Below are 27053 nucleotides of genomic sequence, written 5' to 3'. Positions count from 1 at the left end.
GATATCTGCCGCTCCTCCGAATACCTAAGCGCGGCAAATATGTCTAACATACGATCCATCCAGCCCTCGGCTAGGTCAGGAGTAGGTCCACCTATAAACTTAGGAGGTGCAAATTTCTGGAACCGTTCTAAAGCACGGTCCTCTCCCTCATGATTGCCCGGATTATGTCCCGGATTATGTCCAGGATTCCCAGTACTGCTCCCCTGGCCCTGTTGATTTGTCATTCGCTCTAGTAGATCGGCCATCCGCTGGATGGCTGTAGCGACTTGATCCGGTCCATTTCCATTATTTCCTTCAGAGCCTCGTCCTTGCTCTCCAGCTCTACTTTGACCACCGGAGTCCATTTCGGGGCACAAGTCTATGGATCGGAACGTTACATATACTTATTATTCAAACTATGAGCAAAAGTACGGACGTAAAGCGTATGCACAAAAGACACACAAAAGATAAGTTCAAAATGCCACTCAAATATATACATATATTTACAAAGTCACGCCAAAAGATTTACAGATTACCGACCTCCAATCGGTACAAAACCCAATGTACACAAGAGCACCGGCTCCAAAAATCTAGTCAGTCAACCAAATAACGAAAGAAAGTGGTCATGCCAGTTTTAACAAAAGTAATCCACTAGCTAAACAAAAGTACAAAAGCGACCCTAAACGCCTCTCCTAGGGCCCAGGTTCCCAACGGAACCTAACGTGTCCACCTCGTCCATCCCCTCTGGACCGGTGGCTCGAGACGGTGCCTCCGCGGCCATATCTAGGATGACCTCGCAGTCCATCGAAATACTCCGAACCCTCTCCTTCAGCTGCCTCTTCACAGCGAAAAGGTGCTGATGAGTGTCCTGAAGCTGACGGCGTAAAGCGTCCGCCCTCTGCATCTCATCTCGGAGACCCCGCTCCAAGTCCCTAATACGCATCGCCTGCCCATGGCCAACCTCTCTGGCCTCCTCTAGCTGACTAATCAGGCTGCGTCGCTCATCGTCCACTGCCAGGACGACCTCGTCAGGATAACTGTACGTATACCAACACCTACAAGGTCGGTGTGACACCTGACCAAAAGGGGAGTACAAAGTGTAAGGCTCTCCAGGTCTCTGCCGATAACGGATCGCCCGCTTACGCAGCGCTCGATCCTCTGGGCCCCTCGCACTCGGAGGTCTCGGTCCCACGCCACTGGGTCCCGCACCACTCGAACTGCCCGGATACATACCTACAAAATATTAATTCGTCAGCTCACCAGCATTTCAGCTTAAAGTATATCATTCAGCTTAAAAGAATCAAATATGCCTAGTGCCTATCGCGTATGTCCCACTTGCCCAAGTCCTCTAACCTAGGCGCTCTGATACCACCTGTGACGACCCCACTTCTCCCAAGGGCGAACCCAAGGGTATCGGCGGGCCGCCTGCCTAGCTCGCGCCAGGACTCAAAACCTAAAGTAATAGAACTAGGTAAATCGAAAGAGCACTATATACAATATATACAAACCCCAAAAGTGTTCTAATTACATTCTTCAAAAGTACCTGCTCATACTATTACATCCTTATAATTATAACCAAAACCAAAGAGTGGACCCTAAGGAGGGTCCTTATACAAACCACCACAACAAAAACAAACATCCTAATTGTCCAACTATTACAAGCAAACCCAACTATACCAGTGTATGTGTCAAAAGTCCCCGCGTCGGCCCCTGCTAAGGAAAACAAAAGGAAAGGGGTAAGCTATATGCTTAGTAAGTAAACAGGGGCAAAAGCGTAAATTTCACGTAACAACAGTTACACTGTAAGAGTAAAGCAAAAGCAGAAAAATAACATCACATAATAAGGATACGGGTGGCTCCAAAGCCAATTCATGTGCCATGTATAATCTCCTGCCGACACTCCGTCGACCACAAATAATGGTCCGTAGAACTCCACTTGTTCTCCCACCGTACACCTTATCACCCTCTCTGGCCAGACACCTCACAAACTTGATCGAGCGAACGAAATTGAGGTTGGTTCACAAGCTCGGGTCACAAACTTGGTCCACATACTCGGTGAACCGGATTCACAAACTTGGTGACCTCAAACCAGGTTGGACTAACTTCGAACAAGCCCTAACCGGCTCGAATAGTCCATCTAGGTCATGAGATCGGGCCCCAAACTCACAAACTTCACAAAATTTACTCAAAAGTCACCCCGAGCCACAAGCTCAAGGGGTTTAGTTCCAAAATGATTCATATACATATGCCATGTACAAATATGTGCGTAAATTAGGGTTTAGGTCGAGTGCGATAAAGTACACCCTCGCCTAGGCACCCTTTTCATACATATCGAAACACATAAGCAACTAACACATAAGAGCGGCCTGAGTACTTACTCAACGAACAAAAGAGCAAAAGTTCGAAATTTGTGCCGCAAGGAGTAGCTAGTAGGCCCCACCGGCTTCACCTAGCTCACCAACGTCTGAAAGAGAAGATTGCGTCACATAATATCATAAACGGCTACTAATATGCCTAAAACAAGCAAAACGGCAAAATCGGCACATACGAGTGCGGAAACGGCATACGGAAACGGGAATGGCGGCCTAGCCATTTTGCCGTCAAAACTGTTTTGAGCCTAAGCGAAGTTACGAGTGTCGGATCAAGGTACATGAGGTACTGTTACGAAGCTAAGAGGAAGGGTTACAGTTTTCATGAAGACACCTCAATCCGGATCTAAACGGAAATAGGTCGAAAGTACAGAAAACCGTTCCAGGAATTCGCACTCTAGAGTAACGAACAGGGTATGTTTACTGGACCATAACTCCCAGCTCACAAATCCAAATCAGGAAATTCGAAAGGTATTAGAAAGCTGAGACATAAGGCTAAAACATCGATGTTTTGGCCAAGACCTGAATCCACTCAGAATAGAACAAAATTTGAGTGTCAAAGTATCCGTCAGAACTGTCCAGATTCAAGGCAGTTCTGACGATCAATCTTGTTTTGATCATAACGGAAGCTACGGAACTCGGATTTCGACGTACTTTATACCGTTTCGAAGCTAAAACCAAGATCTACATTTCTTATGAAGGAGTTAACACCCAGATCGTACGGGATCAAAACGGAAAAATGCACGGTCAGAAGCTGAAATTCAAAACGTACACAATTTCAGGGTACAAAACAGGTGCGAGTGTTTTGGTCATAACTCGAGCTACACAGATCCGTTTGACCGGAAATTCTGTAGATATATACAGGACTTAAGAGGCTACAATGTTGAAGAAGGCTACTCAGTCCAGTTTCTATTGCAACCAGCTCAAAATTGCCATATACTACCCCAGAACCGTAAAAACAGGCTCACAAACCGTATTCTGGTTCAAACATCATAAGTCAGGCTACCTAAGTCCAAACCAAGTGATTCCAAATCCATCCGAAAGATAAGAAACAGGGTTACAATTCATCAGAAGACCTCAACAACAAATTCTTAAGCATTCCCAACCAAATTCACCAATTACAGTCGCAGTTCTCAAGTTCGGGTAAAAACAGGACAGCAAGGGTAATTCTGTCTTTTCTCAAGCTACGCTACTCCGATTGACCTACAATTTTGTAGCCATCCCTAAAACATCATTCCCTACAACTTTTATGTTTTAACCAAAGGCTAATTCGGCCTCTAACTATGATGAACAGTGCCAGGAAGAAAGTAGAACTTTGAAACCCTAACTTGCTAATTTATCTTCCAAACCAGAAATTTGCTGCAATTAACTACCATTCACACCAACTAACTTCATTCTCAATCATTTCCAACCATCATACATGACCACATGATATTAATCATATGCAAACTGGAAAATCCTAAATAAATAGAAAACTTCACCAATCTTAACTAAAATCAAGAAATAATCCACCAAATCACACTTATAACAACCACAAGTCATTAATTAAACATCATTAGATAGAAGAGAGGGTTTCCATAGTCACTCACCTTATCAACACAAGAAATGAGACCACTTAGCACCTTAAGCTTCCAAACAACTTCACTAGTCACCTCACAACTACTAAGAGAAGGATTTTTATGGAGAGTTTTCGAATTTAATCGGTTGAAATCGAAGATTGAGCAAGATTGAAGCTAAGAAAGTGAAGAGGTTTTTCTTCCTTCTCCTTGGAGAGTGGCCGGCTATAAGGAGCTAAAAATGAAGATGATTTTGGTAATTTTTTTTGGGTTTATTTGGTCAATTAGTAAAAAGGTGAATAGTAGTCAAAATTGTAAGGTTTAATCATATGGTGACACTTGTCACCCTATTTAATACATACATATCCTTTTGTCTCTCTCCACTCTCATCCGGATAACAACCTTTAATTATCTCATAACACCCGGTGAATTAAACCCAGTATCCAAAACTTAACCTAATTGGCCGAATTTTACCGAACTTTCCGCGCTAGTGGGTCCCACGTCCTATATATGTTCTTAATTTCTCAAAAACTAACCGATACTAGAAAAATCATCTAAAAACTATATTTACTCAATAAAAATTATCTGGGGAATTTTCTAATAAAGAAAATGTAGAAAAAGGCGGGCGATAAATAAAACTCCACTTAAGCTTTCTAATAAATTGTAATACTAGAGGTTTGCTAATCTAGAGTTTGCTAACCATTTCAAACTAATACATAAACTAGGGTTTTCAATCTTAACCGAGATTAGGGTTTCCTCCTTAGCCCTAACCCTAACTTCACCACACCGAAATAATGAATAACCCTAATATCAACTTACGAACTGATTGGGGCCTCACAATCTCCCCCACTTAGGAAAATTTCGTCCTCGAAATTAATTCTTTGGTCAAAGCATACCTTCGAAACCCGTCGAAGGGTCAGTCACCTCATATTGACCCATTGCATACACTCTTGCTGGCCCTTTGGCTCGATTTTCCCCTGCATTCATCGGCTTAGTTCTGGTCCCTTCAGTCGATGGCTTGAGTCCTTCCTTCTGCATCTTAGGGCACCGGGCAATCAGATGTTCGGTACTACCACATTTGAAGCATTTCCGTACCGAACTATTTTTCCAGCAATTTTCATCAGTATGATTGCCCCCACAGAAACCACAGGTTGGCTTAGTGGCCGTACTCGACCCTCCACGCTGGGCACTCCTCTGGGGCTCTTGCACTATCTGACCTCGCCCAAAATTATTCAGAGTTTTTACAGGTCGTGGACCGTCTGCGTCTTTACTCGCCTTCGCGGGTGGCTCGTTTCGCGAGCTCTGTCCAACCGGGGGATCGTTCGAGCTGGGTTGCCTCCTTTTCCGGTCATGAAAGGCTTTAACCTGTCCCCTGGCAGTCTCAATCCGCTGTGCTTTTTCTAGCGCTTGGCTAAACGTGTCCAACTGAGCAGCTGCTAGAGCCTCCTGGATTTCCACATTCAGGCCTTGGACGAAGCGACGAATTCGTTTTCGCTCCGTTAGCACCAACTCCGAAGCAAAACGGGAGAGTTTTGTAAACTGAGTTTCATACTCCGCCACTCTAGATGCCCCTTGACGCAGGCGGATAAAATCATCTTCTCGTTTCTCTTGCACAATGGGCGGCGAGTATTTCTCATTAAATTCTCGAGTAAAATTGACCCATGTCCAGGGGGTCTGTTCTCGCTCCCACTTGGCTTTGATCACGTTCCACCAGGCTCGCGCGGCCCCTTCGAACGGAAAGACGGCAAAGGATATCTGCCGCTCCTCCGAATACCTAAGCGCGGCAAATATGTCTAACATACGATCCATCCAGCCCTCGGCTAGGTCAGGAGTAGGTCCACCTATAAACTTAGGAGGTGCAAATTTCTGGAACCGTTCTAAAGCACGGTCCTCTCCCTCATGATTGCCCGGATTATGTCCCGGATTATGTCCAGGATTCCCAGTACTGCTCCCCTGGCCCTGTTGATTTGTCATTCGCTCTAGTAGATCGGCCATCCGCTGGATGGCTGTAGCGACTTGATCCGGTCCATTTCCATTATTTCCTTCAGAGCCTCGTCCTTGCTCTCCAGCTCTACTTTGACCACCGGAGTCCATTTCGGGGCACAAGTCTATGGATCGGAACGTTACATATACTTATTATTCAAACTATGAGCAAAAGTACGGACGTAAAGCGTATGCACAAAAGACACACAAAAGATAAGTTCAAAATGCCACTCAAATATATACATATATTTACAAAGTCACGCCAAAAGATTTACAGATTACCGACCTCCAATCGGTACAAAACCCAATGTACACAAGAGCACCGGCTCCAAAAATCTAGTCAGTCAACCAAATAACGAAAGAAAGTGGTCATGCCAGTTTTAACAAAAGTAATCCACTAGCTAAACAAAAGTACAAAAGCGACCCTAAACGCCTCTCCTAGGGCCCAGGTTCCCAACGGAACCTAACGTGTCCACCTCGTCCATCCCCTCTGGACCGGTGGCTCGAGACGGTGCCTCCGCGGCCATATCTAGGATGACCTCGCAGTCCATCGAAATACTCCGAACCCTCTCCTTCAGCTGCCTCTTCACAGCGAAAAGGTGCTGATGAGTGTCCTGAAGCTGACGGCGTAAAGCGTCCGCCCTCTGCATCTCATCTCGGAGACCCCGCTCCAAGTCCCTAATACGCATCGCCTGCCCATGGCCAACCTCTCTGGCCTCCTCTAGCTGACTAATCAGGCTGCGTCGCTCATCGTCCACTGCCAGGACGACCTCGTCAGGATAACTGTACGTATACCAACACCTACAAGGTCGGTGTGACACCTGACCAAAAGGGGAGTACAAAGTGTAAGGCTCTCCAGGTCTCTGCCGATAACGGATCGCCCGCTTACGCAGCGCTCGATCCTCTGGGCCCCTCGCACTCGGAGGTCTCGGTCCCACGCCACTGGGTCCCGCACCACTCGAACTGCCCGGATACATACCTACAAAATATTAATTCGTCAGCTCACCAGCATTTCAGCTTAAAGTATATCATTCAGCTTAAAAGAATCAAATATGCCTAGTGCCTATCGCGTATGTCCCACTTGCCCAAGTCCTCTAACCTAGGCGCTCTGATACCACCTGTGACGACCCCACTTCTCCCAAGGGCGAACCCAAGGGTATCGGCGGGCCGCCTGCCTAGCTCGCGCCAGGACTCAAAACCTAAAGTAATAGAACTAGGTAAATCGAAAGAGCACTATATACAATATATACAAACCCCAAAAGTGTTCTAATTACATTCTTCAAAAGTACCTGCTCATACTATTACATCCTTATAATTATAACCAAAACCAAAGAGTGGACCCTAAGGAGGGTCCTTATACAAACCACCACAACAAAAACAAACATCCTAATTGTCCAACTATTACAAGCAAACCCAACTATACCAGTGTATGTGTCAAAAGTCCCCGCGTCGGCCCCTGCTAAGGAAAACAAAAGGAAAGGGGTAAGCTATATGCTTAGTAAGTAAACAGGGGCAAAAGCGTAAATTTCACGTAACAACAGTTACACTGTAAGAGTAAAGCAAAAGCAGAAAAATAACATCACATAATAAGGATACGGGTGGCTCCAAAGCCAATTCATGTGCCATGTATAATCTCCTGCCGACACTCCGTCGACCACAAATAATGGTCCGTAGAACTCCACTTGTTCTCCCACCGTACACCTTATCACCCTCTCTGGCCAGACACCTCACAAACTTGATCGAGCGAACGAAATTGAGGTTGGTTCACAAGCTCGGGTCACAAACTTGGTCCACATACTCGGTGAACCGGATTCACAAACTTGGTGACCTCAAACCAGGTTGGACTAACTTCGAACAAGCCCTAACCGGCTCGAATAGTCCATCTAGGTCATGAGATCGGGCCCCAAACTCACAAACTTCACAAAATTTACTCAAAAGTCACCCCGAGCCACAAGCTCAAGGGGTTTAGTTCCAAAATGATTCATATACATATGCCATGTACAAATATGTGCGTAAATTAGGGTTTAGGTCGAGTGCGATAAAGTACACCCTCGCCTAGGCACCCTTTTCATACATATCGAAACACATAAGCAACTAACACATAAGAGCGGCCTGAGTACTTACTCAACGAACAAAAGAGCAAAAGTTCGAAATTTGTGCCGCAAGGAGTAGCTAGTAGGCCCCACCGGCTTCACCTAGCTCACCAACGTCTGAAAGAGAAGATTGCGTCACATAATATCATAAACGGCTACTAATATGCCTAAAACAAGCAAAACGGCAAAATCGGCACATACGAGTGCGGAAACGGCATACGGAAACGGGAATGGCGGCCTAGCCATTTTGCCGTCAAAACTGTTTTGAGCCTAAGCGAAGTTACGAGTGTCGGATCAAGGTACATGAGGTACTGTTACGAAGCTAAGAGGAAGGGTTACAGTTTTCATGAAGACACCTCAATCCGGATCTAAACGGAAATAGGTCGAAAGTACAGAAAACCGTTCCAGGAATTCGCACTCTAGAGTAACGAACAGGGTATGTTTGCTGGACCATAACTCCCAGCTCACAAATCCAAATCAGGAAATTCGAAAGGTATTAGAAAGCTGAGACATAAGGCTAAAACATCGATGTTTTGGCCAAGACCTGAATCCACTCAGAATAGAACAAAATTTGAGTGTCAAAGTATCCGTCAGAACTGTCCAGATTCAAGGCAGTTCTGACGATCAATCTTGTTTTGATCATAACGGAAGCTACGGAACTCGGATTTCGACGTACTTTATACCGTTTCGAAGCTAAAACCAAGATCTACATTTCTTATGAAGGAGTTAACACCCAGATCGTACGGGATCAAAACGGAAAAATGCACGGTCAGAAGCTGAAATTCAAAACGTACACAATTTCAGGGTACAAAACAGGTGCGAGTGTTTTGGTCATAACTCGAGCTACACAGATCCGTTTGACCGGAAATTCTGTAGATATATACAGGACTTAAGAGGCTACAATGTTGAAGAAGGCTACTCAGTCCAGTTTCTATTGCAACCAGCTCAAAATTGCCATATACTACCCCAGAACCGTAAAAACAGGCTCACAAACCGTATTCTGGTTCAAACATCATAAGTCAGGCTACCTAAGTCCAAACCAAGTGATTCCAAATCCATCCGAAAGATAAGAAACAGGGTTACAATTCATCAGAAGACCTCAACAACAAATTCTTAAGCATTCCCAACCAAATTCACCAATTACAGTCGCAGTTCTCAAGTTCGGGTAAAAACAGGACAGCAAGGGTAATTCTGTCTTTTCTCAAGCTACGCTACTCCGATTGACCTACAATTTTGTAGCCATCCCTAAAACATCATTCCCTACAACTTTTATGTTTTAACCAAAGGCTAATTCGGCCTCTAACTATGATGAACAGTGCCAGGAAGAAAGTAGAACTTTGAAACCCTAACTTGCTAATTTATCTTCCAAACCAGAAATTTGCTGCAATTAACTACCATTCACACCAACTAACTTCATTCTCAATCATTTCCAACCATCATACATGACCACATGATATTAATCATATGCAAACTGGAAAATCCTAAATAAATAGAAAACTTCACCAATCTTAACTAAAATCAAGAAATAATCCACCAAATCACACTTATAACAACCACAAGTCATTAATTAAACATCATTAGATAGAAGAGAGGGTTTCCATAGTCACTCACCTTATCAACACAAGAAATGAGACCACTTAGCACCTTAAGCTTCCAAACAACTTCACTAGTCACCTCACAACTACTAAGAGAAGGATTTTTATGGAGAGTTTTCGAATTTAATCGGTTGAAATCGAAGATTGAGCAAGATTGAAGCTAAGAAAGTGAAGAGGTTTTTCTTCCTTCTCCTTGGAGAGTGGCCGGCTATAAGGAGCTAAAAATGAAGATGATTTTGGTAATTTTTTTTGGGTTTATTTGTTCAATTAGTAAAAAGGTGAATAGTAGTCAAAATTGTAAGGTTTAATCATATGGTGACACTTGTCACCCTATTTAATACATACATATCCTTTTGTCTCTCTCCACTCTCATCCAGATAACAACCTTTAATTATCTCATAACACCCGGTGAATTAAACCCAGTATCCAAAACTTAACCTAATTGGCCGAATTTTACCGAACTTTCCGCGCTAGTGGGTCCCACGTCCGATATATGTTCTTAATTTCTCAAAAAGTAACTGATACTAGAAAAATCATCTAAAAACTATATTTACTCAATAAAAATTATCTGGGGAATTTTCTAATAAAGAAAATGTAGAAAAAGGCGGGCGATAAATAAAACTCCACTTAAGCTTTCTAATAAATTGTAATACTAGAGGTTTGCTAATCTAGAGTTTGCTAACCATTTCAAACTAATACATAAACTAGGGTTTTCAATCTTAACCGAGATTAGGGTTTCCTCCTTAGCCCTAACCCTAACTTCACCACACCGAAATAATGAATAACCCTAATATCAACTTACGAACTGATTGGGGCCTCACAATCTCCCCCACTTAGGAAAATTTCGTCCTCGAAATTAATTCTTTGGTCAAAGCATACCTTCGAAACCCTCGAAGGGTCAGTCAACCTCTTATTGACCCATGCATACACTCTTCCTGGCCCTTTGGTCGATTTTCCCCGGCGTTCTCGGTTTTGTTGTGGTCCCTTCTTCGGTGGTTTGAGTCCTTCCTTCTGCATCTTAGGGCACCGGGCAATCAGATGTTCGGTGCTACCACATTTGAAGCATTTCCGTACCGAACTATTTTTCCAGCAATTTTCATCGGTGTGATTGCCCCCACAGAAACCACAGGTTGGCTTAGTGGCCGTACTTGACCCTCCTCGCTGGGGCTCTTGCACTATCTGACCTCGCCCAAATTATTCAGAGTTCTTACAGGTCGTGGACCGTCTGCGCCTTTACTCGCCTTAGCGGGTGGCTCGTTTCGCGAGCTCTGTCCAACCGGGGAATCGTTCGAGCTGGGTTGCCTCCTTTTCCGGTCATGAAAGGCTTTAACCTGTCCCCTGGCAGTCTCAATCCGCTGTGCTTTTTCTAGTGCCTGACTAAACGTGTCCAGTTGTGCGGCCGCCAGTGCTTCCTGGATTTTCACATTTAAGCCTTGGGTAAAGCGGCGAATTCGCTTTTGCTCTGTTAGTACCAGCTCTGGGGCAAAGCGAGAGAGTTTAGTGAACTGAGTCTCATACTCCGCCACACTAGATGCCCCTTGACGCAGGCGGATAAAATCATCTTCCCGTTTTTCTTGCACAATGGGAGGTAAATATTTTTCATTAAATTCCCGTGTCAAGTTGATCCAGGTTCAGGGGGTTTGTTCGCACTCCCACTTGGTTTTAACCACGTTCCACCAGGCTCGAGCGGCCCCTTCAAACTGAAAAACAGCAAAAGATATATGCCGCTCCTCTGAATACCTAAGTGCGGCAAATATATCTAACATACGGTCCATCCAGACCTCTGCTAGGTCAGGATTGGGTCCACCTATAAACTTAGGAGGTGCAAACTTTTGGAACCGTTCTAAAGCACGATCCTCTCCCTCATGATTACCTGGATTATGTCCCGGATTATGTCCAGGATTCCCAATACTGCTTCCCTGGCCCTGTGGATTTGTCATTCGCTCTAGTAGATCGGCCATCCGTTGAATGGCTGTGGCGACTTGATCCGGCCCATTTTCATTATTTCCTTCAGAGCCTCGTCCTTGCTCCCTATCTCTACTTTGACCACCGGAGTCCATTTAGGGGTACGCGTCTATAGATCGGAACGTAACATGTACTTATTGTCCAAACTATAAGCAAAAGAGGGAACACAAAACTTATGCATACAAGACATACAAAAGATAAGTTCTAAAATGATACTCAAATATAGACATATATTTACAAAGTCACACCAAAAAAAATTTACAAATTACCCGACCTCCAGTCGGTACAAAACCCAATACACACATAAGCACCGGCTCCAAAAATCTAGCCAGTCAACCAAATAACAAAAGGGAGTAGTCATGCCAGTTCTAACAAAAGTAATCCACCAGCTAAACAAAAGTACAAAAGCGACCCTACACGCCTCCCCTAGGGCCCAGGTTCCCAACGGAACCTAACGTGTCCACCTCGTACATCATCTCTGGACCGGTGGCTCGTGGCAATGCCTCCGCGGCCATATCTAGTATGACCTCGCAGTCCATCGAAATACTCCGAGCCCTCTCCTTCAGCTGCCTCTTCATAGCGAAGAGGTGCTGGTGAGTGTCCTGAAGCTGACGGCGTAAAGCGTCCGCCCTATGCATCTCATCTCGGAGACCCCGCTCCAAGTCCCTAATGCGCATCACCTGCCCGTGGCCAACCTCTCTGGCCTCCTCTAGCTGACTGATCAGACTGCGTCGCTCATCATCCACTGCTAGGACGACCTCGTCAGGGTAACTGTACGTATCCCAACACCTACAAGGTCGGTGCGACACCTGACCAAAAGGGGAGTACAAAGTGTAAGGCTCTCCAGGCCTCTGCCGATAACGGATCGTCCGCTTACGCAACACTCGATCCTCTGGGCTCCTCGCACTCAGAAGTCTCGGTCCCACGCCACTGGGTCCCGCACCACTCGAACTGCCCGGATACATACCTACAAAACATTAATTCGTCAGTTCTCCGGCATTTCAGCCTAAAATATATCATTCATCTTAAAAGAATCAAGTATGCCTAGTGCCTATCACGTATGTCCCACTTGCCCAAGTCCTCTAACCTCGGCGCTCTGATACCACCTGTGACGACCCCACTTCTCCCAAGGGCGGACCCGAGGGTATCGGTGGACCGCCTGCCTAGCTCGCGCCAGGACTCGAAACTTAAAGCAATAACACGAGATAAACCGAAAGAGCACTATATACACAATATATATACAATCCCAAAAGTGTTCTAATCATCCCATTACATCCTTATGAATATAACCAAAACCAAAGAGTAGACCCTAAGGAGGGTCCTTATACAAACCACCAAAACTAAAACAAACATCCTAATTGTCCAACTATTACATGCAAATCTAACTATACTAGTGTGTGTGTCAAAAGTCCCCGCGCCGGCCCCTGCTAAGGAAAATAAAAGAAAATGGGTAAGCTATATGCTTAGCAAGTAAAAATGGGCAAAAGCGTAAATCTCACATATTAACAATTACACAGTAAGAGTAAAGCAAAAGCAGAAAAATAACATCACATAATAAGGATACGGGTGGCTCCAAAGCCAATTCATGTGCCATGTATGATCTCCTGCCGACACTCCGTCGACCACAAATAATGGTCCGTAGAACTCCACTTGTTCTCCCACCGTACACCTTATCACCCTCTCTGGCCAGACACCTCACAAACTTGCTCGAGCGAACGAAATTGAGCTTGGTTCACAAGCTCGGGGTCACAAATTTGGTCCACATACTCGGTGAACCGGATTCACAAACTTGGTGACCTCAAACCAGGTTGGACTGACTTCGACCAAGCCCTAACCGGCTCGAATAGTCCATCTAGGTCATGAGATCGGGCCCCAAACTCACAAACTTCACAAAATTTACTCAAAAGTCACCCCGAGCCACAAGCTCAAGGGGTTTAGTTCCAAAATGATTCATATACATATGCCATGTACAAATATGTGCGTAAATTAGGGTTTAGGCCGAGTGCGATAAAGTACACCCTCGCCTAGGTACCCTTTTCATACATATCGATTAATCATATGCAAACTGGAAAATCCTAAATAAATAGAAAACTTCACCAATCTTAACTAAAATCAAGAAATAATCCACCAAATCACACTTATAACAACCACAAGTCATTAATTAAACATCATTAGATAGAAGAGAGGGTTTCCATAGTCACTCACCTTATCAACACAAGAAATGAGACCACTTAGCACCTTAAGCTTCCAAACAACTTCACTAGTCACCTCACAACTACTAAGAGAAGGATTTTTATGGAGAGTTTTCGAATTTAATCGGTTGAAATCGAAGATTGAGCAAGATTGAAGCTAAGAAAGTGAAGAGGTTTTTCTTCCTTCTCCTTGGAGAGTGGCCGGCTATAAGGAGCTAAAAATGAAGATGATTTTGGTAATTTTTTTTGGGTTTATTTGTTCAATTAGTAAAAAGGTGAATAGTAGTCAAAATTGTAAGGTTTAATCATATGGTGACACTTGTCACCCTATTTAATACATACATATCCTTTTGTCTCTCTCCACTCTCATCCAGATAACAACCTTTAATTATCTCATAACACCCGGTGAATTAAACCCAGTATCCAAAACTTAACCTAATTGGCCGAATTTTACCGAACTTTCCGCGCTAGTGGGTCCCACGTCCTATATATGTTCTTAATTTCTCAAAAACTAACCGATACTAGAAAAATCATCTAAAAACTATATTTACTCAATAAAAATTATCTGGGGAATTTTCTAATAAAGAAAATGTAGAAAAAGGCGGGCGATAAATAAAACTCCACTTAAGCTTTCTAATAAATTGTAATACTAGAGGTTTGCTAATCTAGAGTTTGCTAACCATTTCAAACTAATACATAAACTAGGGTTTTCAATCTTAACCGAGATTAGGGTTTCCTCCTTAGCCCTAACCCTAACTTCACCACACCGAAATAATGAATAACCCTAATATCAACTTACGAACTGATTGGGGCCTCACAATCTCCCCCACTTAGGAAAATTTCGTCCTCGAAATTAATTCTTTGGTCAAAGCATACCTTCGAAACCCGTCGAAGGGTCAGTCACCTCATATTGACCCATTGCATACACTCTTGCTGGCCCTTTGGCTCGATTTTCCCCTGCATTCATCGGCTTAGTTCTGGTCCCTTCAGTCGATGGCTTGAGTCCTTCCTTCTGCATCTTAGGGCACCGGGCAATCAGATGTTCGGTACTACCACATTTGAAGCATTTCCGTACCGAACTATTTTTCCAGCAATTTTCATCAGTATGATTGCCCCCACAGAAACCACAGGTTGGCTTAGTGGCCGTACTCGACCCTCCACGCTGGGCACTCCTCTGGGGCTCTTGCACTATCTGACCTCGCCCAAAATTATTCAGAGTTTTTACAGGTCGTGGACCGTCTGCGTCTTTACTCGCCTTCGCGGGTGGCTCGTTTCGCGAGCTCTGTCCAACCGGGGGATCGTTCGAGCTGGGTTGCCTCCTTTTCCGGTCATGAAAGGCTTTAACCTGTCCCCTGGCAGTCTCAATCCGCTGTGCTTTTTCTAGCGCTTGGCTAAATGTGTCCAACTGAGCAGCTGCTAGAGCCTCCTGGATTTCCACATTCAGGCCTTGGACGAAGCGACGAATTCGTTTTCGCTCCGTTAGCACCAACTCCGAAGCAAAACGGGAGAGTTTTGTAAACTGAGTTTCATACTCCGCCACTCTAGATGCCCCTTGACGCAGGCGGATAAAATCATCTTCTCGTTTCTCTTGCACAATGGGCGGCGAGTATTTCTCATTAAATTCTCGAGTAAAATTGACCCATGTCCAGGGGGTCTGTTCTCGCTCCCACTTGGCTTTGATCACGTTCCACCAGGCTCGCGCGGCCCCTTCGAACGGAAAGACGGCAAAGGATATCTGCCGCTCCTCCGAATACCTAAGCGCGGCAAATATGTCTAACATACGATCCATCCAGCCCTCGGCTAGGTCAGGAGTAGGTCCACCTATAAACTTAGGAGGTGCAAATTTCTGGAACCGTTCTAAAGCACGGTCCTCTCCCTCATGATTGCCCGGATTATGTCCCGGATTATGTCCAGGATTCCCAGTACTGCTCCCCTGGCCCTGTTGATTTGTCATTCGCTCTAGTAGATCGGCCATCCGCTGGATGGCTGTAGCGACTTGATCCGGTCCATTTCCATTATTTCCTTCAGAGCCTCGTCCTTGCTCTCCAGCTCTACTTTGACCACCGGAGTCCATTTCGGGGCACAAGTCTATGGATCGGAACGTTACATATACTTATTATTCAAACTATGAGCAAAAGTACGGACGTAAAGCGTATGCACAAAAGACACACAAAAGATAAGTTCAAAATGCCACTCAAATATATACATATATTTACAAAGTCACGCCAAAAGATTTACAGATTACCGACCTCCAATCGGTACAAAACCCAATGTACACAAGAGCACCGGCTCCAAAAATCTAGTCAGTCAACCAAATAACGAAAGAAAGTGGTCATGCCAGTTTTAACAAAAGTAATCCACTAGCTAAACAAAAGTACAAAAGCGACCCTAAACGCCTCTCCTAGGGCCCAGGTTCCCAACGGAACCTAACGTGTCCACCTCGTCCATCCCCTCTGGACCGGTGGCTCGAGACGGTGCCTCCGCGGCCATATCTAGGATGACCTCGCAGTCCATCGAAATACTCCGAACCCTCTCCTTCAGCTGCCTCTTCACAGCGAAAAGGTGCTGATGAGTGTCCTGAAGCTGACGGCGTAAAGCGTCCGCCCTCTGCATCTCATCTCGGAGACCCCGCTCCAAGTCCCTAATACGCATCGCCTGCCCATGGCCAACCTCTCTGGCCTCCTCTAGCTGACTAATCAGGCTGCGTCGCTCATCGTCCACTGCCAGGACGACCTCGTCAGGATAACTGTACGTATACCAACACCTACAAGGTCGGTGTGACACCTGACCAAAAGGGGAGTACAAAGTGTAAGGCTCTCCAGGTCTCTGCCGATAACGGATCGCCCGCTTACGCAGCGCTCGATCCTCTGGGCCCCTCGCACTCGGAGGTCTCGGTCCCACGCCACTGGGTCCCGCACCACTCGAACTGCCCGGATACATACCTACAAAATATTAATTCGTCAGCTCACCAGCATTTCAGCTTAAAGTATATCATTCAGCTTAAAAGAATCAAATATGCCTAGTGCCTATCGCGTATGTCCCACTTGCCCAAGTCCTCTAACCTAGGCGCTCTGATACCACCTGTGACGACCCCACTTCTCCCAAGGGCGAACCCAAGGGTATCGGCGGGCCGCCTGCCTAGCTCGCGCCAGGACTCAAAACCTAAAGTAATAGAACTAGGTAAATCGAAAGAGCACTATATACAATATATACAAACCCCAAAAGTGTTCTAATTACATTCTTCAAAAGTACCTGCTCATACTATTACATCCTTATAATTATAACCAAAACCAAAGAGTGGACCCTAAGGAGGGTCCTTATACAAACCACCACAACAAAAACAAACATCCTAATTGTCCAACTATTACAAGCAAACCCAACTATACCAGTGTATGTGTCAAAAGTCCCCGCGTCGGCCCCTGCTAAGGAAAACAAAAGGAAAGGGGTAAGCTATATGCTTAGTAAGTAAACAGGGGCAAAAGCGTAAATTTCACGTAACAACAGTTACACTGTAAGAGTAAAGCAAAAGCAGAAAAATAACATCACATAATAAGGATACGGGTGGCTCCAAAGCCAATTCATGTGCCATGTATAATCTCCTGCCGACACTCCGTCGACCACAAATAATGGTCCGTAGAACTCCACTTGTTCTCCCACCGTACACCTTATCACCCTCTCTGGCCAGACACCTCACAAACTTGATCGAGCGAACGAAATTGAGGTTGGTTCACAAGCTCGGGTCACAAACTTGGTCCACATACTCGGTGAACCGGATTCACAAACTTGGTGACCTCAAACCAGGTTGGACTAACTTCGAACAAGCCCTAACCGGCTCGAATAGTCCATCTAGGTCATGAGATCGGGCCCCAAACTCACAAACTTCACAAAATTTACTCAAAAGTCACCCCGAGCCACAAGCTCAAGGGGTTTAGTTCCAAAATGATTCATATACATATGCCATGTACAAATATGTGCGTAAATTAGGGTTTAGGTCGAGTGCGATAAAGTACACCCTCGCCTAGGCACCCTTTTCATACATATCGAAACACATAAGCAACTAACACATAAGAGCGACCTGAGTACTTACTCAACGAACAAAAGAGCAAAAGTTCGAAATTTGTGCCGCAAGGAGTAGCTAGTAGGCCCCACCGGCTTCACCTAGCTCACCAACGTCTGAAAGAGAAGATTGCGTCACATAATATCATAAACGGCTACTAATATGCCTAAAACAAGCAAAACGGCAAAATCGGCACATACGAGTGCGGAAACGGCATACGGAAACGGGAATGGCGGCCTAGCCATTTTGCCGTCAAAACTGTTTTGAGCCTAAGCGAAGTTACGAGTGTCGGATCAAGGTACATGAGGTACTGTTACGAAGCTAAGAGGAAGGGTTACAGTTTTCATGAAGACACCTCAATCCGGATCTAAACGGAAATAGGTCGAAAGTACAGAAAACCGTTCCAGGAATTCGCACTCTAGAGTAACGAACAGGGTATGTTTGCTGGACCATAACTCCCAGCTCACAAATCCAAATCAGGAAATTCGAAAGGTATTAGAAAGCTGAGACATAAGGCTAAAACATCGATGTTTTGGCCAAGACCTGAATCCACTCAGAATAGAACAAAATTTGAGTGTCAAAGTATCCGTCAGAACTGTCCAGATTCAAGGCAGTTCTGACGATCAATCTTGTTTTGATCATAACGGAAGCTACGGAACTCGGATTTCGACGTACTTTATACCGTTTCGAAGCTAAAACCAAGATCTACATTTCTTATGAAGGAGTTAACACCCAGATCGTACGGGATCAAAACGGAAAAATGCACGGTCAGAAGCTGAAATTCAAAACGTACACAATTTCAGGGTACAAAACAGGTGCGAGTGTTTTGGTCATAACTCGAGCTACACAGATCCGTTTGACCGGAAATTCTGTAGATATATACAGGACTTAAGAGGCTACAATGTTGAAGAAGGCTACTCAGTCCAGTTTCTATTGCAACCAGCTCAAAATTGCCATATACTACCCCAGAACCGTAAAAACAGGCTCACAAACCGTATTCTGGTTCAAACATCATAAGTCAGGCTACCTAAGTCCAAACCAAGTGATTCCAAATCCATCCGAAAGATAAGAAACAGGGTTACAATTCATCAGAAGACCTCAACAACAAATTCTTAAGCATTCCCAACCAAATTCACCAATTACAGTCGCAGTTCTCAAGTTCGGGTAAAAACAGGACAGCAAGGGTAATTCTGTCTTTTCTCAAGCTACGCTACTCCGATTGACCTACAATTTTGTAGCCATCCCTAAAACATCATTCCCTACAACTTTTATGTTTTAACCAAAGGCTAATTCGGCCTCTAACTATGATGAACAGTGCCAGGAAGAAAGTAGAACTTTGAAACCCTAACTTGCTAATTTATCTTCCAAACCAGAAATTTGCTGCAATTAACTACCATTCACACCAACTAACTTCATTCTCAATCATTTCCAACCATCATACATGACCACATGATATTAATCATATGCAAACTGGAAAATCCTAAATAAATAGAAAACTTCACCAATCTTAACTAAAATCAAGAAATAATCCACCAAATCACACTTATAACAACCACAAGTCATTAATTAAACATCATTAGATAGAAGAGAGGGTTTCCATAGTCACTCACCTTATCAACACAAGAAATGAGACCACTTAGCACCTTAAGCTTCCAAACAACTTCACTAGTCACCTCACAACTACTAAGAGAAGGATTTTTATGGAGAGTTTTCGAATTTAATCGGTTGAAATCGAAGATTGAGCAAGATTGAAGCTAAGAAAGTGAAGAGGTTTTTCTTCCTTCTCCTTGGAGAGTGGCCGGCTATAAGGAGCTAAAAATGAAGATGATTTTGGTAATTTTTTTTGGGTTTATTTGGTCAATTAGTAAAAAGGTGAATAGTAGTCAAAATTGTAAGGTTTAATCATATGGTGACACTTGTCACCCTATTTAATACATACATATCCTTTTGTCTCTCTCCACTCTCATCCGGATAACAACCTTTAATTATCTCATAACACCCGGTGAATTAAACCCAGTATCCAAAACTTAACCTAATTGGCCGAATTTTACCGAACTTTCCGCGCTAGTGGGTCCCACGTCCTATATATGTTCTTAATTTCTCAAAAACTAACCGATACTAGAAAAATCATCTAAAAACTATATTTACTCAATAAAAATTATCTGGGGAATTTTCTAATAAAGAAAATGTAGAAAAAGGCGGGCGATAAATAAAACTCCACTTAAGCTTTCTAATAAATTGTAATACTAGAGGTTTGCTAATCTAGAGTTTGCTAACCATTTCAAACTAATACATAAACTAGGGTTTTCAATCTTAACCGAGATTAGGGTTTCCTCCTTAGCCCTAACCCTAACTTCACCACACCGAAATAATGAATAACCCTAATATCAACTTACGAACTGATTGGGGCCTCAAAATCTCCCCCACTTAGGAAAATTTCGTCCTCGAAATTAATTCTTTGGTCAAAGCATACCTTCGAAACCCGTCGAAGGGTCAGTCACCTCATATTGACCCATTGCATACACTCTTGCTGGCCCTTTGGCTCGATTTTCCCCTGCATTCATCGGCTTAGTTCTGGTCCCTTCAGTCGATGGCTTGAGTCCTTCCTTCTGCATCTTAGGGCACCGGGCAATCAGATGTTCGGTACTACCACATTTGAAGCATTTCCGTACCGAACTATTTTTCCAGCAATTTTCATCAGTATGATTGCCCCCACAGAAACCACAGGTTGGCTTAGTGGCCGTACTCGACCCTCCACGCTGGGCACTCCTCTGGGGCTCTTGCACTATCTGACCTCGCCCAAAATTATTCAGAGTTTTTACAGGTCGTGGACCGTCTGCGTCTTTACTCGCCTTCGCGGGTGGCTCGTTTCGCGAGCTCTGTCCAACCGGGGGATCGTTCGAGCTGGGTTGCCTCCTTTTCCGGTCATGAAAGGCTTTAACCTGTCCCCTGGCAGTCTCAATCCGCTGTGCTTTTTCTAGCGCTTGGCTAAACGTGTCCAACTGAGCAGCTGCTAGAGCCTCCTGGATTTCCACATTCAGGCCTTGGACGAAGCGACGAATTCGTTTTCGCTCCGTTAGCACCAACTCCGAAGCAAAACGGGAGAGTTTTGTAAACTGAGTTTCATACTCCGCCACTCTAGATGCCCCTTGACGCAGGCGGATAAAATCATCTTCTCGTTTCTCTTGCACAATGGGCGGCGAGTATTTCTCATTAAATTCTCGAGTAAAATTGACCCATGTCCAGGGGGTCTGTTCTCGCTCCCACTTGGCTTTGATCACGTTCCACCAGGCTCGCGCGGCCCCTTCGAACGGAAAGACGGCAAAGGATATCTGCCGCTCCTCCGAATACCTAAGCGCGGCAAATATGTCTAACATACGATCCATCCAGCCCTCGGCTAGGTCAGGAGTAGGTCCACCTATAAACTTAGGAGGTGCAAATTTCTGGAACCGTTCTAAAGCACGGTCCTCTCCCTCATGATTGCCCGGATTATGTCCCGGATTATGTCCAGGATTCCCAGTACTGCTCCCCTGGCCCTGTTGATTTGTCATTCGCTCTAGTAGATCGGCCATCCGCTGGATGGCTGTAGCGACTTGATCCGGTCCATTTCCATTATTTCCTTCAGAGCCTCGTCCTTGCTCTCCAGCTCTACTTTGACCACCGGAGTCCATTTCGGGGCACAAGTCTATGGATCGGAACGTTACATATACTTATTATTCAAACTATGAGCAAAAGTACGGACGTAAAGCGTATGCACAAAAGACACACAAAAGATAAGTTCAAAATGCCACTCAAATATATACATATATTTACAAAGTCACGCCAAAAGATTTACAGATTACCGACCTCCAATCGGTACAAAACCCAATGTACACAAGAGCACCGGCTCCAAAAATCTAGTCAGTCAACCAAATAACGAAAGAAAGTGGTCATGCCAGTTTTAACAAAAGTAATCCACTAGCTAAACAAAAGTACAAAAGCGACCCTAAACGCCTCTCCTAGGGCCCAGGTTCCCAACGGAACCTAACGTGTCCACCTCGTCCATCCCCTCTGGACCGGTGGCTCGAGACGGTGCCTCCGCGGCCATATCTAGGATGACCTCGCAGTCCATCGAAATACTCCGAACCCTCTCCTTCAGCTGCCTCTTCACAGCGAAAAGGTGCTGATGAGTGTCCTGAAGCTGACGGCGTAAAGCGTCCGCCCTCTGCATCTCATCTCGGAGACCCCGCTCCAAGTCCCTAATACGCATCGCCTGCCCATGGCCAACCTCTCTGGCCTCCTCTAGCTGACTAATCAGGCTGCGTCGCTCATCGTCCACTGCCAGGACGACCTCGTCAGGATAACTGTACGTATACCAACACCTACAAGGTCGGTGTGACACCTGACCAAAAGGGGAGTACAAAGTGTAAGGCTCTCCAGGTCTCTGCCGATAACGGATCGCCCGCTTACGCAGCGCTCGATCCTCTGGGCCCCTCGCACTCGGAGGTCTCGGTCCCACGCCACTGGGTCCCGCACCACTCGAACTGCCCGGATACATACCTACAAAATATTAATTCGTCAGCTCACCAGCATTTCAGCTTAAAGTATATCATTCAGCTTAAAAGAATCAAATATGCCTAGTGCCTATCGCGTATGTCCCACTTGCCCAAGTCCTCTAACCTAGGCGCTCTGATACCACCTGTGACGACCCCACTTCTCCCAAGGGCGAACCCAAGGGTATCGGCGGGCCGCCTGCCTAGCTCGCGCCAGGACTCAAAACCTAAAGTAATAGAACTAGGTAAATCGAAAGAGCACTATATACAATATATACAAACCCCAAAAGTGTTCTAATTACATTCTTCAAAAGTACCTGCTCATACTATTACATCCTTATAATTATAACCAAAACCAAAGAGTGGACCCTAAGGAGGGTCCTTATACAAACCACCACAACAAAAACAAACATCCTAATTGTCCAACTATTACAAGCAAACCCAACTATACCAGTGTATGTGTCAAAAGTCCCCGCGTCGGCCCCTGCTAAGGAAAACAAAAGGAAAGGGGTAAGCTATATGCTTAGTAAGTAAACAGGGGCAAAAGCGTAAATTTCACGTAACAACAGTTACACTGTAAGAGTAAAGCAAAAGCAGAAAAATAACATCACATAATAAGGATACGGGTGGCTCCAAAGCCAATTCATGTGCCATGTATAATCTCCTGCCGACACTCCGTCGACCACAAATAATGGTCCGTAGAACTCCACTTGTTCTCCCACCGTACACCTTATCACCCTCTCTGGCCAGACACCTCACAAACTTGATCGAGCGAACGAAATTGAGGTTGGTTCACAAGCTCGGGTCACAAACTTGGTCCACATACTCGGTGAACCGGATTCACAAACTTGGTGACCTCAAACCAGGTTGGACTAACTTCGAACAAGCCCTAACCGGCTCGAATAGTCCATCTAGGTCATGAGATCGGGCCCCAAACTCACAAACTTCACAAAATTTACTCAAAAGTCACCCCGAGCCACAAGCTCAAGGGGTTTAGTTCCAAAATGATTCATATACATATGCCATGTACAAATATGTGCGTAAATTAGGGTTTAGGTCGAGTGCGATAAAGTACACCCTCGCCTAGGCACCCTTTTCATACATATCGAAACACATAAGCAACTAACACATAAGAGCGGCCTGAGTACTTACTCAACGAACAAAAGAGCAAAAGTTCGAAATTTGTGCCGCAAGGAGTAGCTAGTAGGCCCCACCGGCTTCACCTAGCTCACCAACGTCTGAAAGAGAAGATTGCGTCACATAATATCATAAACGGCTACTAATATGCCTAAAACAAGCAAAACGGCAAAATCGGCACATACGAGTGCGGAAACGGCATACGGAAACGGGAATGGCGGCCTAGCCATTTTGCCGTCAAAACTGTTTTGAGCCTAAGCGAAGTTACGAGTGTCGGATCAAGGTACATGAGGTACTGTTACGAAGTTAAGAGGAAGGGTTACAGTTTTCATGAAGACACCTCAATCCGGATCTAAACGGAAATAGGTCGAAAGTACAGAAAACCGTTCCAGGAATTCGCACTCTAGAGTAACGAACAGGGTATGTTTGCTGGACCATAACTCCCAGCTCACAAATCCAAATCAGGAAATTCGAAAGGTATTAGAAAGCTGAGACATAAGGCTAAAACATCGATGTTTTGGCCAAGACCTGAATCCACTCAGAATAGAACAAAATTTGAGTGTCAAAGTATCCGTCAGAACTGTCCAGATTCAAGGCAGTTCTGACGATCAATCTTGTTTTGATCATAACGGAAGCTACGGAACTCGGATTTCGACGTACTTTATACCGTTTCGAAGCTAAAACCAAGATCTACATTTCTTATGAAGGAGTTAACACCCAGATCGTACGGGATCAAAACGGAAAAATGCACGGTCAGAAGCTGAAATTCAAAACGTACACAATTTCAGGGTACAAAACAGGTGCGAGTGTTTTGGTCATAACTCGAGCTACACAGATCCGTTTGACCGGAAATTCTGTAGATATATACAGGACTTAAGAGGCTACAATGTTTAAGGTGAATAGTAGTCAAAATTGTAAGGTTTAATCATATGGTGACACTTGTCACCCTATTTAATACATACATATCCTTTTGTCTCTCTCCACTCTCATCCAGATAACAACCTTTAATTATCTCATAACACCCGGTGAATTAAACCCAGTATCCAAAACTTAACCTAATTGGCCGAATTTTACCGAACTTTCCGCGCTAGTGGGTCCCACGTCCGATATATGTTCTTAATTTCTCAAAAAGTAACTGATACTAGAAAAATCATCTAAAAACTATATTTACTCAATAAAAATTATCTGGGGAATTTTCTAATAAAGAAAATGTAGAAAAAGGCGGGCGATAAATAAAACTCCACTTAAGCTTTCTAATAAATTGTAATACTAGAGGTTTGCTAATCTAGAGTTTGCTAACCATTTCAAACTAATACATAAACTAGGGTTTTCAATCTTAACCGAGATTAGGGTTTCCTCCTTAGCCCTAACCCTAACTTCACCACACCGAAATAATGAATAACCCTAATATCAACTTACGAACTGATTGGGGCCTCACAATCTCCCCCACTTAGGAAAATTTCGTCCTCGAAATTAATTCTTTGGTCAAAGCATACCTTCGAAACCCGTCGAAGGGTCAGTCACCTCATATTGACCCATTGCATACACTCTTGCTGGCCCTTTGGCTCGATTTTCCCCTGCATTCATCGGCTTAGTTCTGGTCCCTTCAGTCGATGGCTTGAGTCCTTCCTTCTGCATCTTAGGGCACCGGGCAATCAGATGTTCGGTACTACCACATTTGAAGCATTTCCGTACCGAACTATTTTTCCAGCAATTTTCATCAGTATGATTGCCCCCACAGAAACCACAGGTTGGCTTAGTGGCCGTACTCGACCCTCCACGCTGGGCACTCCTCTGGGGCTCTTGCACTATCTGACCTCGCCCAAAATTATTCAGAGTTTTTACAGGTCGTGGACCGTCTGCGTCTTTACTCGCCTTCGCGGGTGGCTCGTTTCGCGAGCTCTGTCCAACCGGGGGATCGTTCGAGCTGGGTTGCCTCCTTTTCCGGTCATGAAAGGCTTTAACCTGTCCCCTGGCAGTCTCAATCCGCTGTGCTTTTTCTAGCGCTTGGCTAAATGTGTCCAACTGAGCAGCTGCTAGAGCCTCCTGGATTTCCACATTCAGGCCTTGGACGAAGCGACGAATTCGTTTTCGCTCCGTTAGCACCAACTCCGAAGCAAAACGGGAGAGTTTTGTAAACTGAGTTTCATACTCCGCCACTCTAGATGCCCCTTGACGCAGGCGGATAAAATCATCTTCTCGTTTCTCTTGCACAATGGGCGGCGAGTATTTCTCATTAAATTCTCGAGTAAAATTGACCCATGTCCAGGGGGTCTGTTCTCGCTCCCACTTGGCTTTGATCACGTTCCACCAGGCTCGCGCGGCCCCTTCGAACGGAAAGACGGCAAAGGATATCTGCCGCTCCTCCGAATACCTAAGCGCGGCAAATATGTCTAACATACGATCCATCCAGCCCTCGGCTAGGTCAGGAGTAGGTCCACCTATAAACTTAGGAGGTGCAAATTTCTGGAACCGTTCTAAAGCACGGTCCTCTCCCTCATGATTGCCCGGATTATGTCCCGGATTATGTCCAGGATTCCCAGTACTGCTCCCCTGGCCCTGTTGATTTGTCATTCGCTCTAGTAGATCGGCCATCCGCTGGATGGCTGTAGCGACTTGATCCGGTCCATTTCCATTATTTCCTTCAGAGCCTCGTCCTTGCTCTCCAGCTCTACTTTGACCACCGGAGTCCATTTCGGGGCACAAGTCTATGGATCGGAACGTTACATATACTTATTATTCAAACTATGAGCAAAAGTACGGACGTAAAGCGTATGCACAAAAGACACACAAAAGATAAGTTCAAAATGCCACTCAAATATATACATATATTTACAAAGTCACGCCAAAAGATTTACAGATTACCGACCTCCAATCGGTACAAAACCCAATGTACACAAGAGCACCGGCTCCAAAAATCTAGTCAGTCAACCAAATAACGAAAGAAAGTGGTCATGCCAGTTTTAACAAAAGTAATCCACTAGCTAAACAAAAGTACAAAAGCGACCCTAAACGCCTCTCCTAGGGCCCAGGTTCCCAACGGAACCTAACGTGTCCACCTCGTCCATCCCCTCTGGACCGGTGGCTCGAGACGGTGCCTCCGCGGCCATATCTAGGATGACCTCGCAGTCCATCGAAATACTCCGAACCCTCTCCTTCAGCTGCCTCTTCACAGCGAAAAGGTGCTGATGAGTGTCCTGAAGCTGACGGCGTAAAGCGTCCGCCCTCTGCATCTCATCTCGGAGACCCCGCTCCAAGTCCCTAATACGCATCGCCTGCCCATGGCCAACCTCTCTGGCCTCCTCTAGCTGACTAATCAGGCTGCGTCGCTCATCGTCCACTGCCAGGACGACCTCGTCAGGATAACTGTACGTATACCAACACCTACAAGGTCGGTGTGACACCTGACCAAAAGGGGAGTACAAAGTGTAAGGCTCTCCAGGTCTCTGCCGATAACGGATCGCCCGCTTACGCAGCGCTCGATCCTCTGGGCCCCTCGCACTCGGAGGTCTCGGTCCCACGCCACTGGGTCCCGCACCACTCGAACTGCCCGGATACATACCTACAAAATATTAATTCGTCAGCTCACCAGCAT

At 45.1% G+C, this 27053-nt stretch overlaps 1 protein-coding gene across 1 annotated transcript; it reads right to left on the bottom strand.

Moving 5' to 3' along the window:
* Nucleotides 1-229: 229 nt before the first annotated feature.
* On the bottom strand, nucleotides 230-27053 carry LOC113759917. Its single transcript, XM_027302496.1, has 8 exons — nucleotides 27048-27053; nucleotides 26518-26862; nucleotides 21826-22170; nucleotides 16172-16516; nucleotides 12005-12349; nucleotides 6364-6708; nucleotides 710-1054; nucleotides 230-358 (listed from the first exon to the last, which is right to left on the bottom strand). The coding sequence occupies exons 1-8, from the start codon at nucleotides 27051-27053 to the stop codon at nucleotides 230-232; spliced, it is 2205 nt and encodes a 734-aa protein (XP_027158297.1).

The sequence above is a fragment of the Coffea eugenioides genome, chromosome 2 (assembly GCF_003713205.1).
Source record: "Coffea eugenioides isolate CCC68of chromosome 2, Ceug_1.0, whole genome shotgun sequence".
NCBI classification, from domain to species: Eukaryota; Viridiplantae; Streptophyta; class Magnoliopsida; order Gentianales; family Rubiaceae; genus Coffea; species Coffea eugenioides.
Note: the sequence above shows the minus strand (reverse complement) of the source record. Positions and strands in the feature narration are given on the sequence as shown.

What these genes read in the sequence shown, in the direction of transcription:
- LOC113759917 (XM_027302496.1), bottom strand. An exon ending in GTCCAGAGATGATGTACGAG is followed by an intron (nt 6,709 to 12,004) that starts GTGGACACGTTA and finishes CCTTTTGGTCAG; the next exon opens with GTGTCACACCGACCTTGTAG. An exon ending in GTCCAGAGGGGATGGACGAG is followed by an intron (nt 1,055 to 6,363) that starts GTGGACACGTTA and finishes CCTTTTGGTCAG; the next exon opens with GTGTCACACCGACCTTGTAG.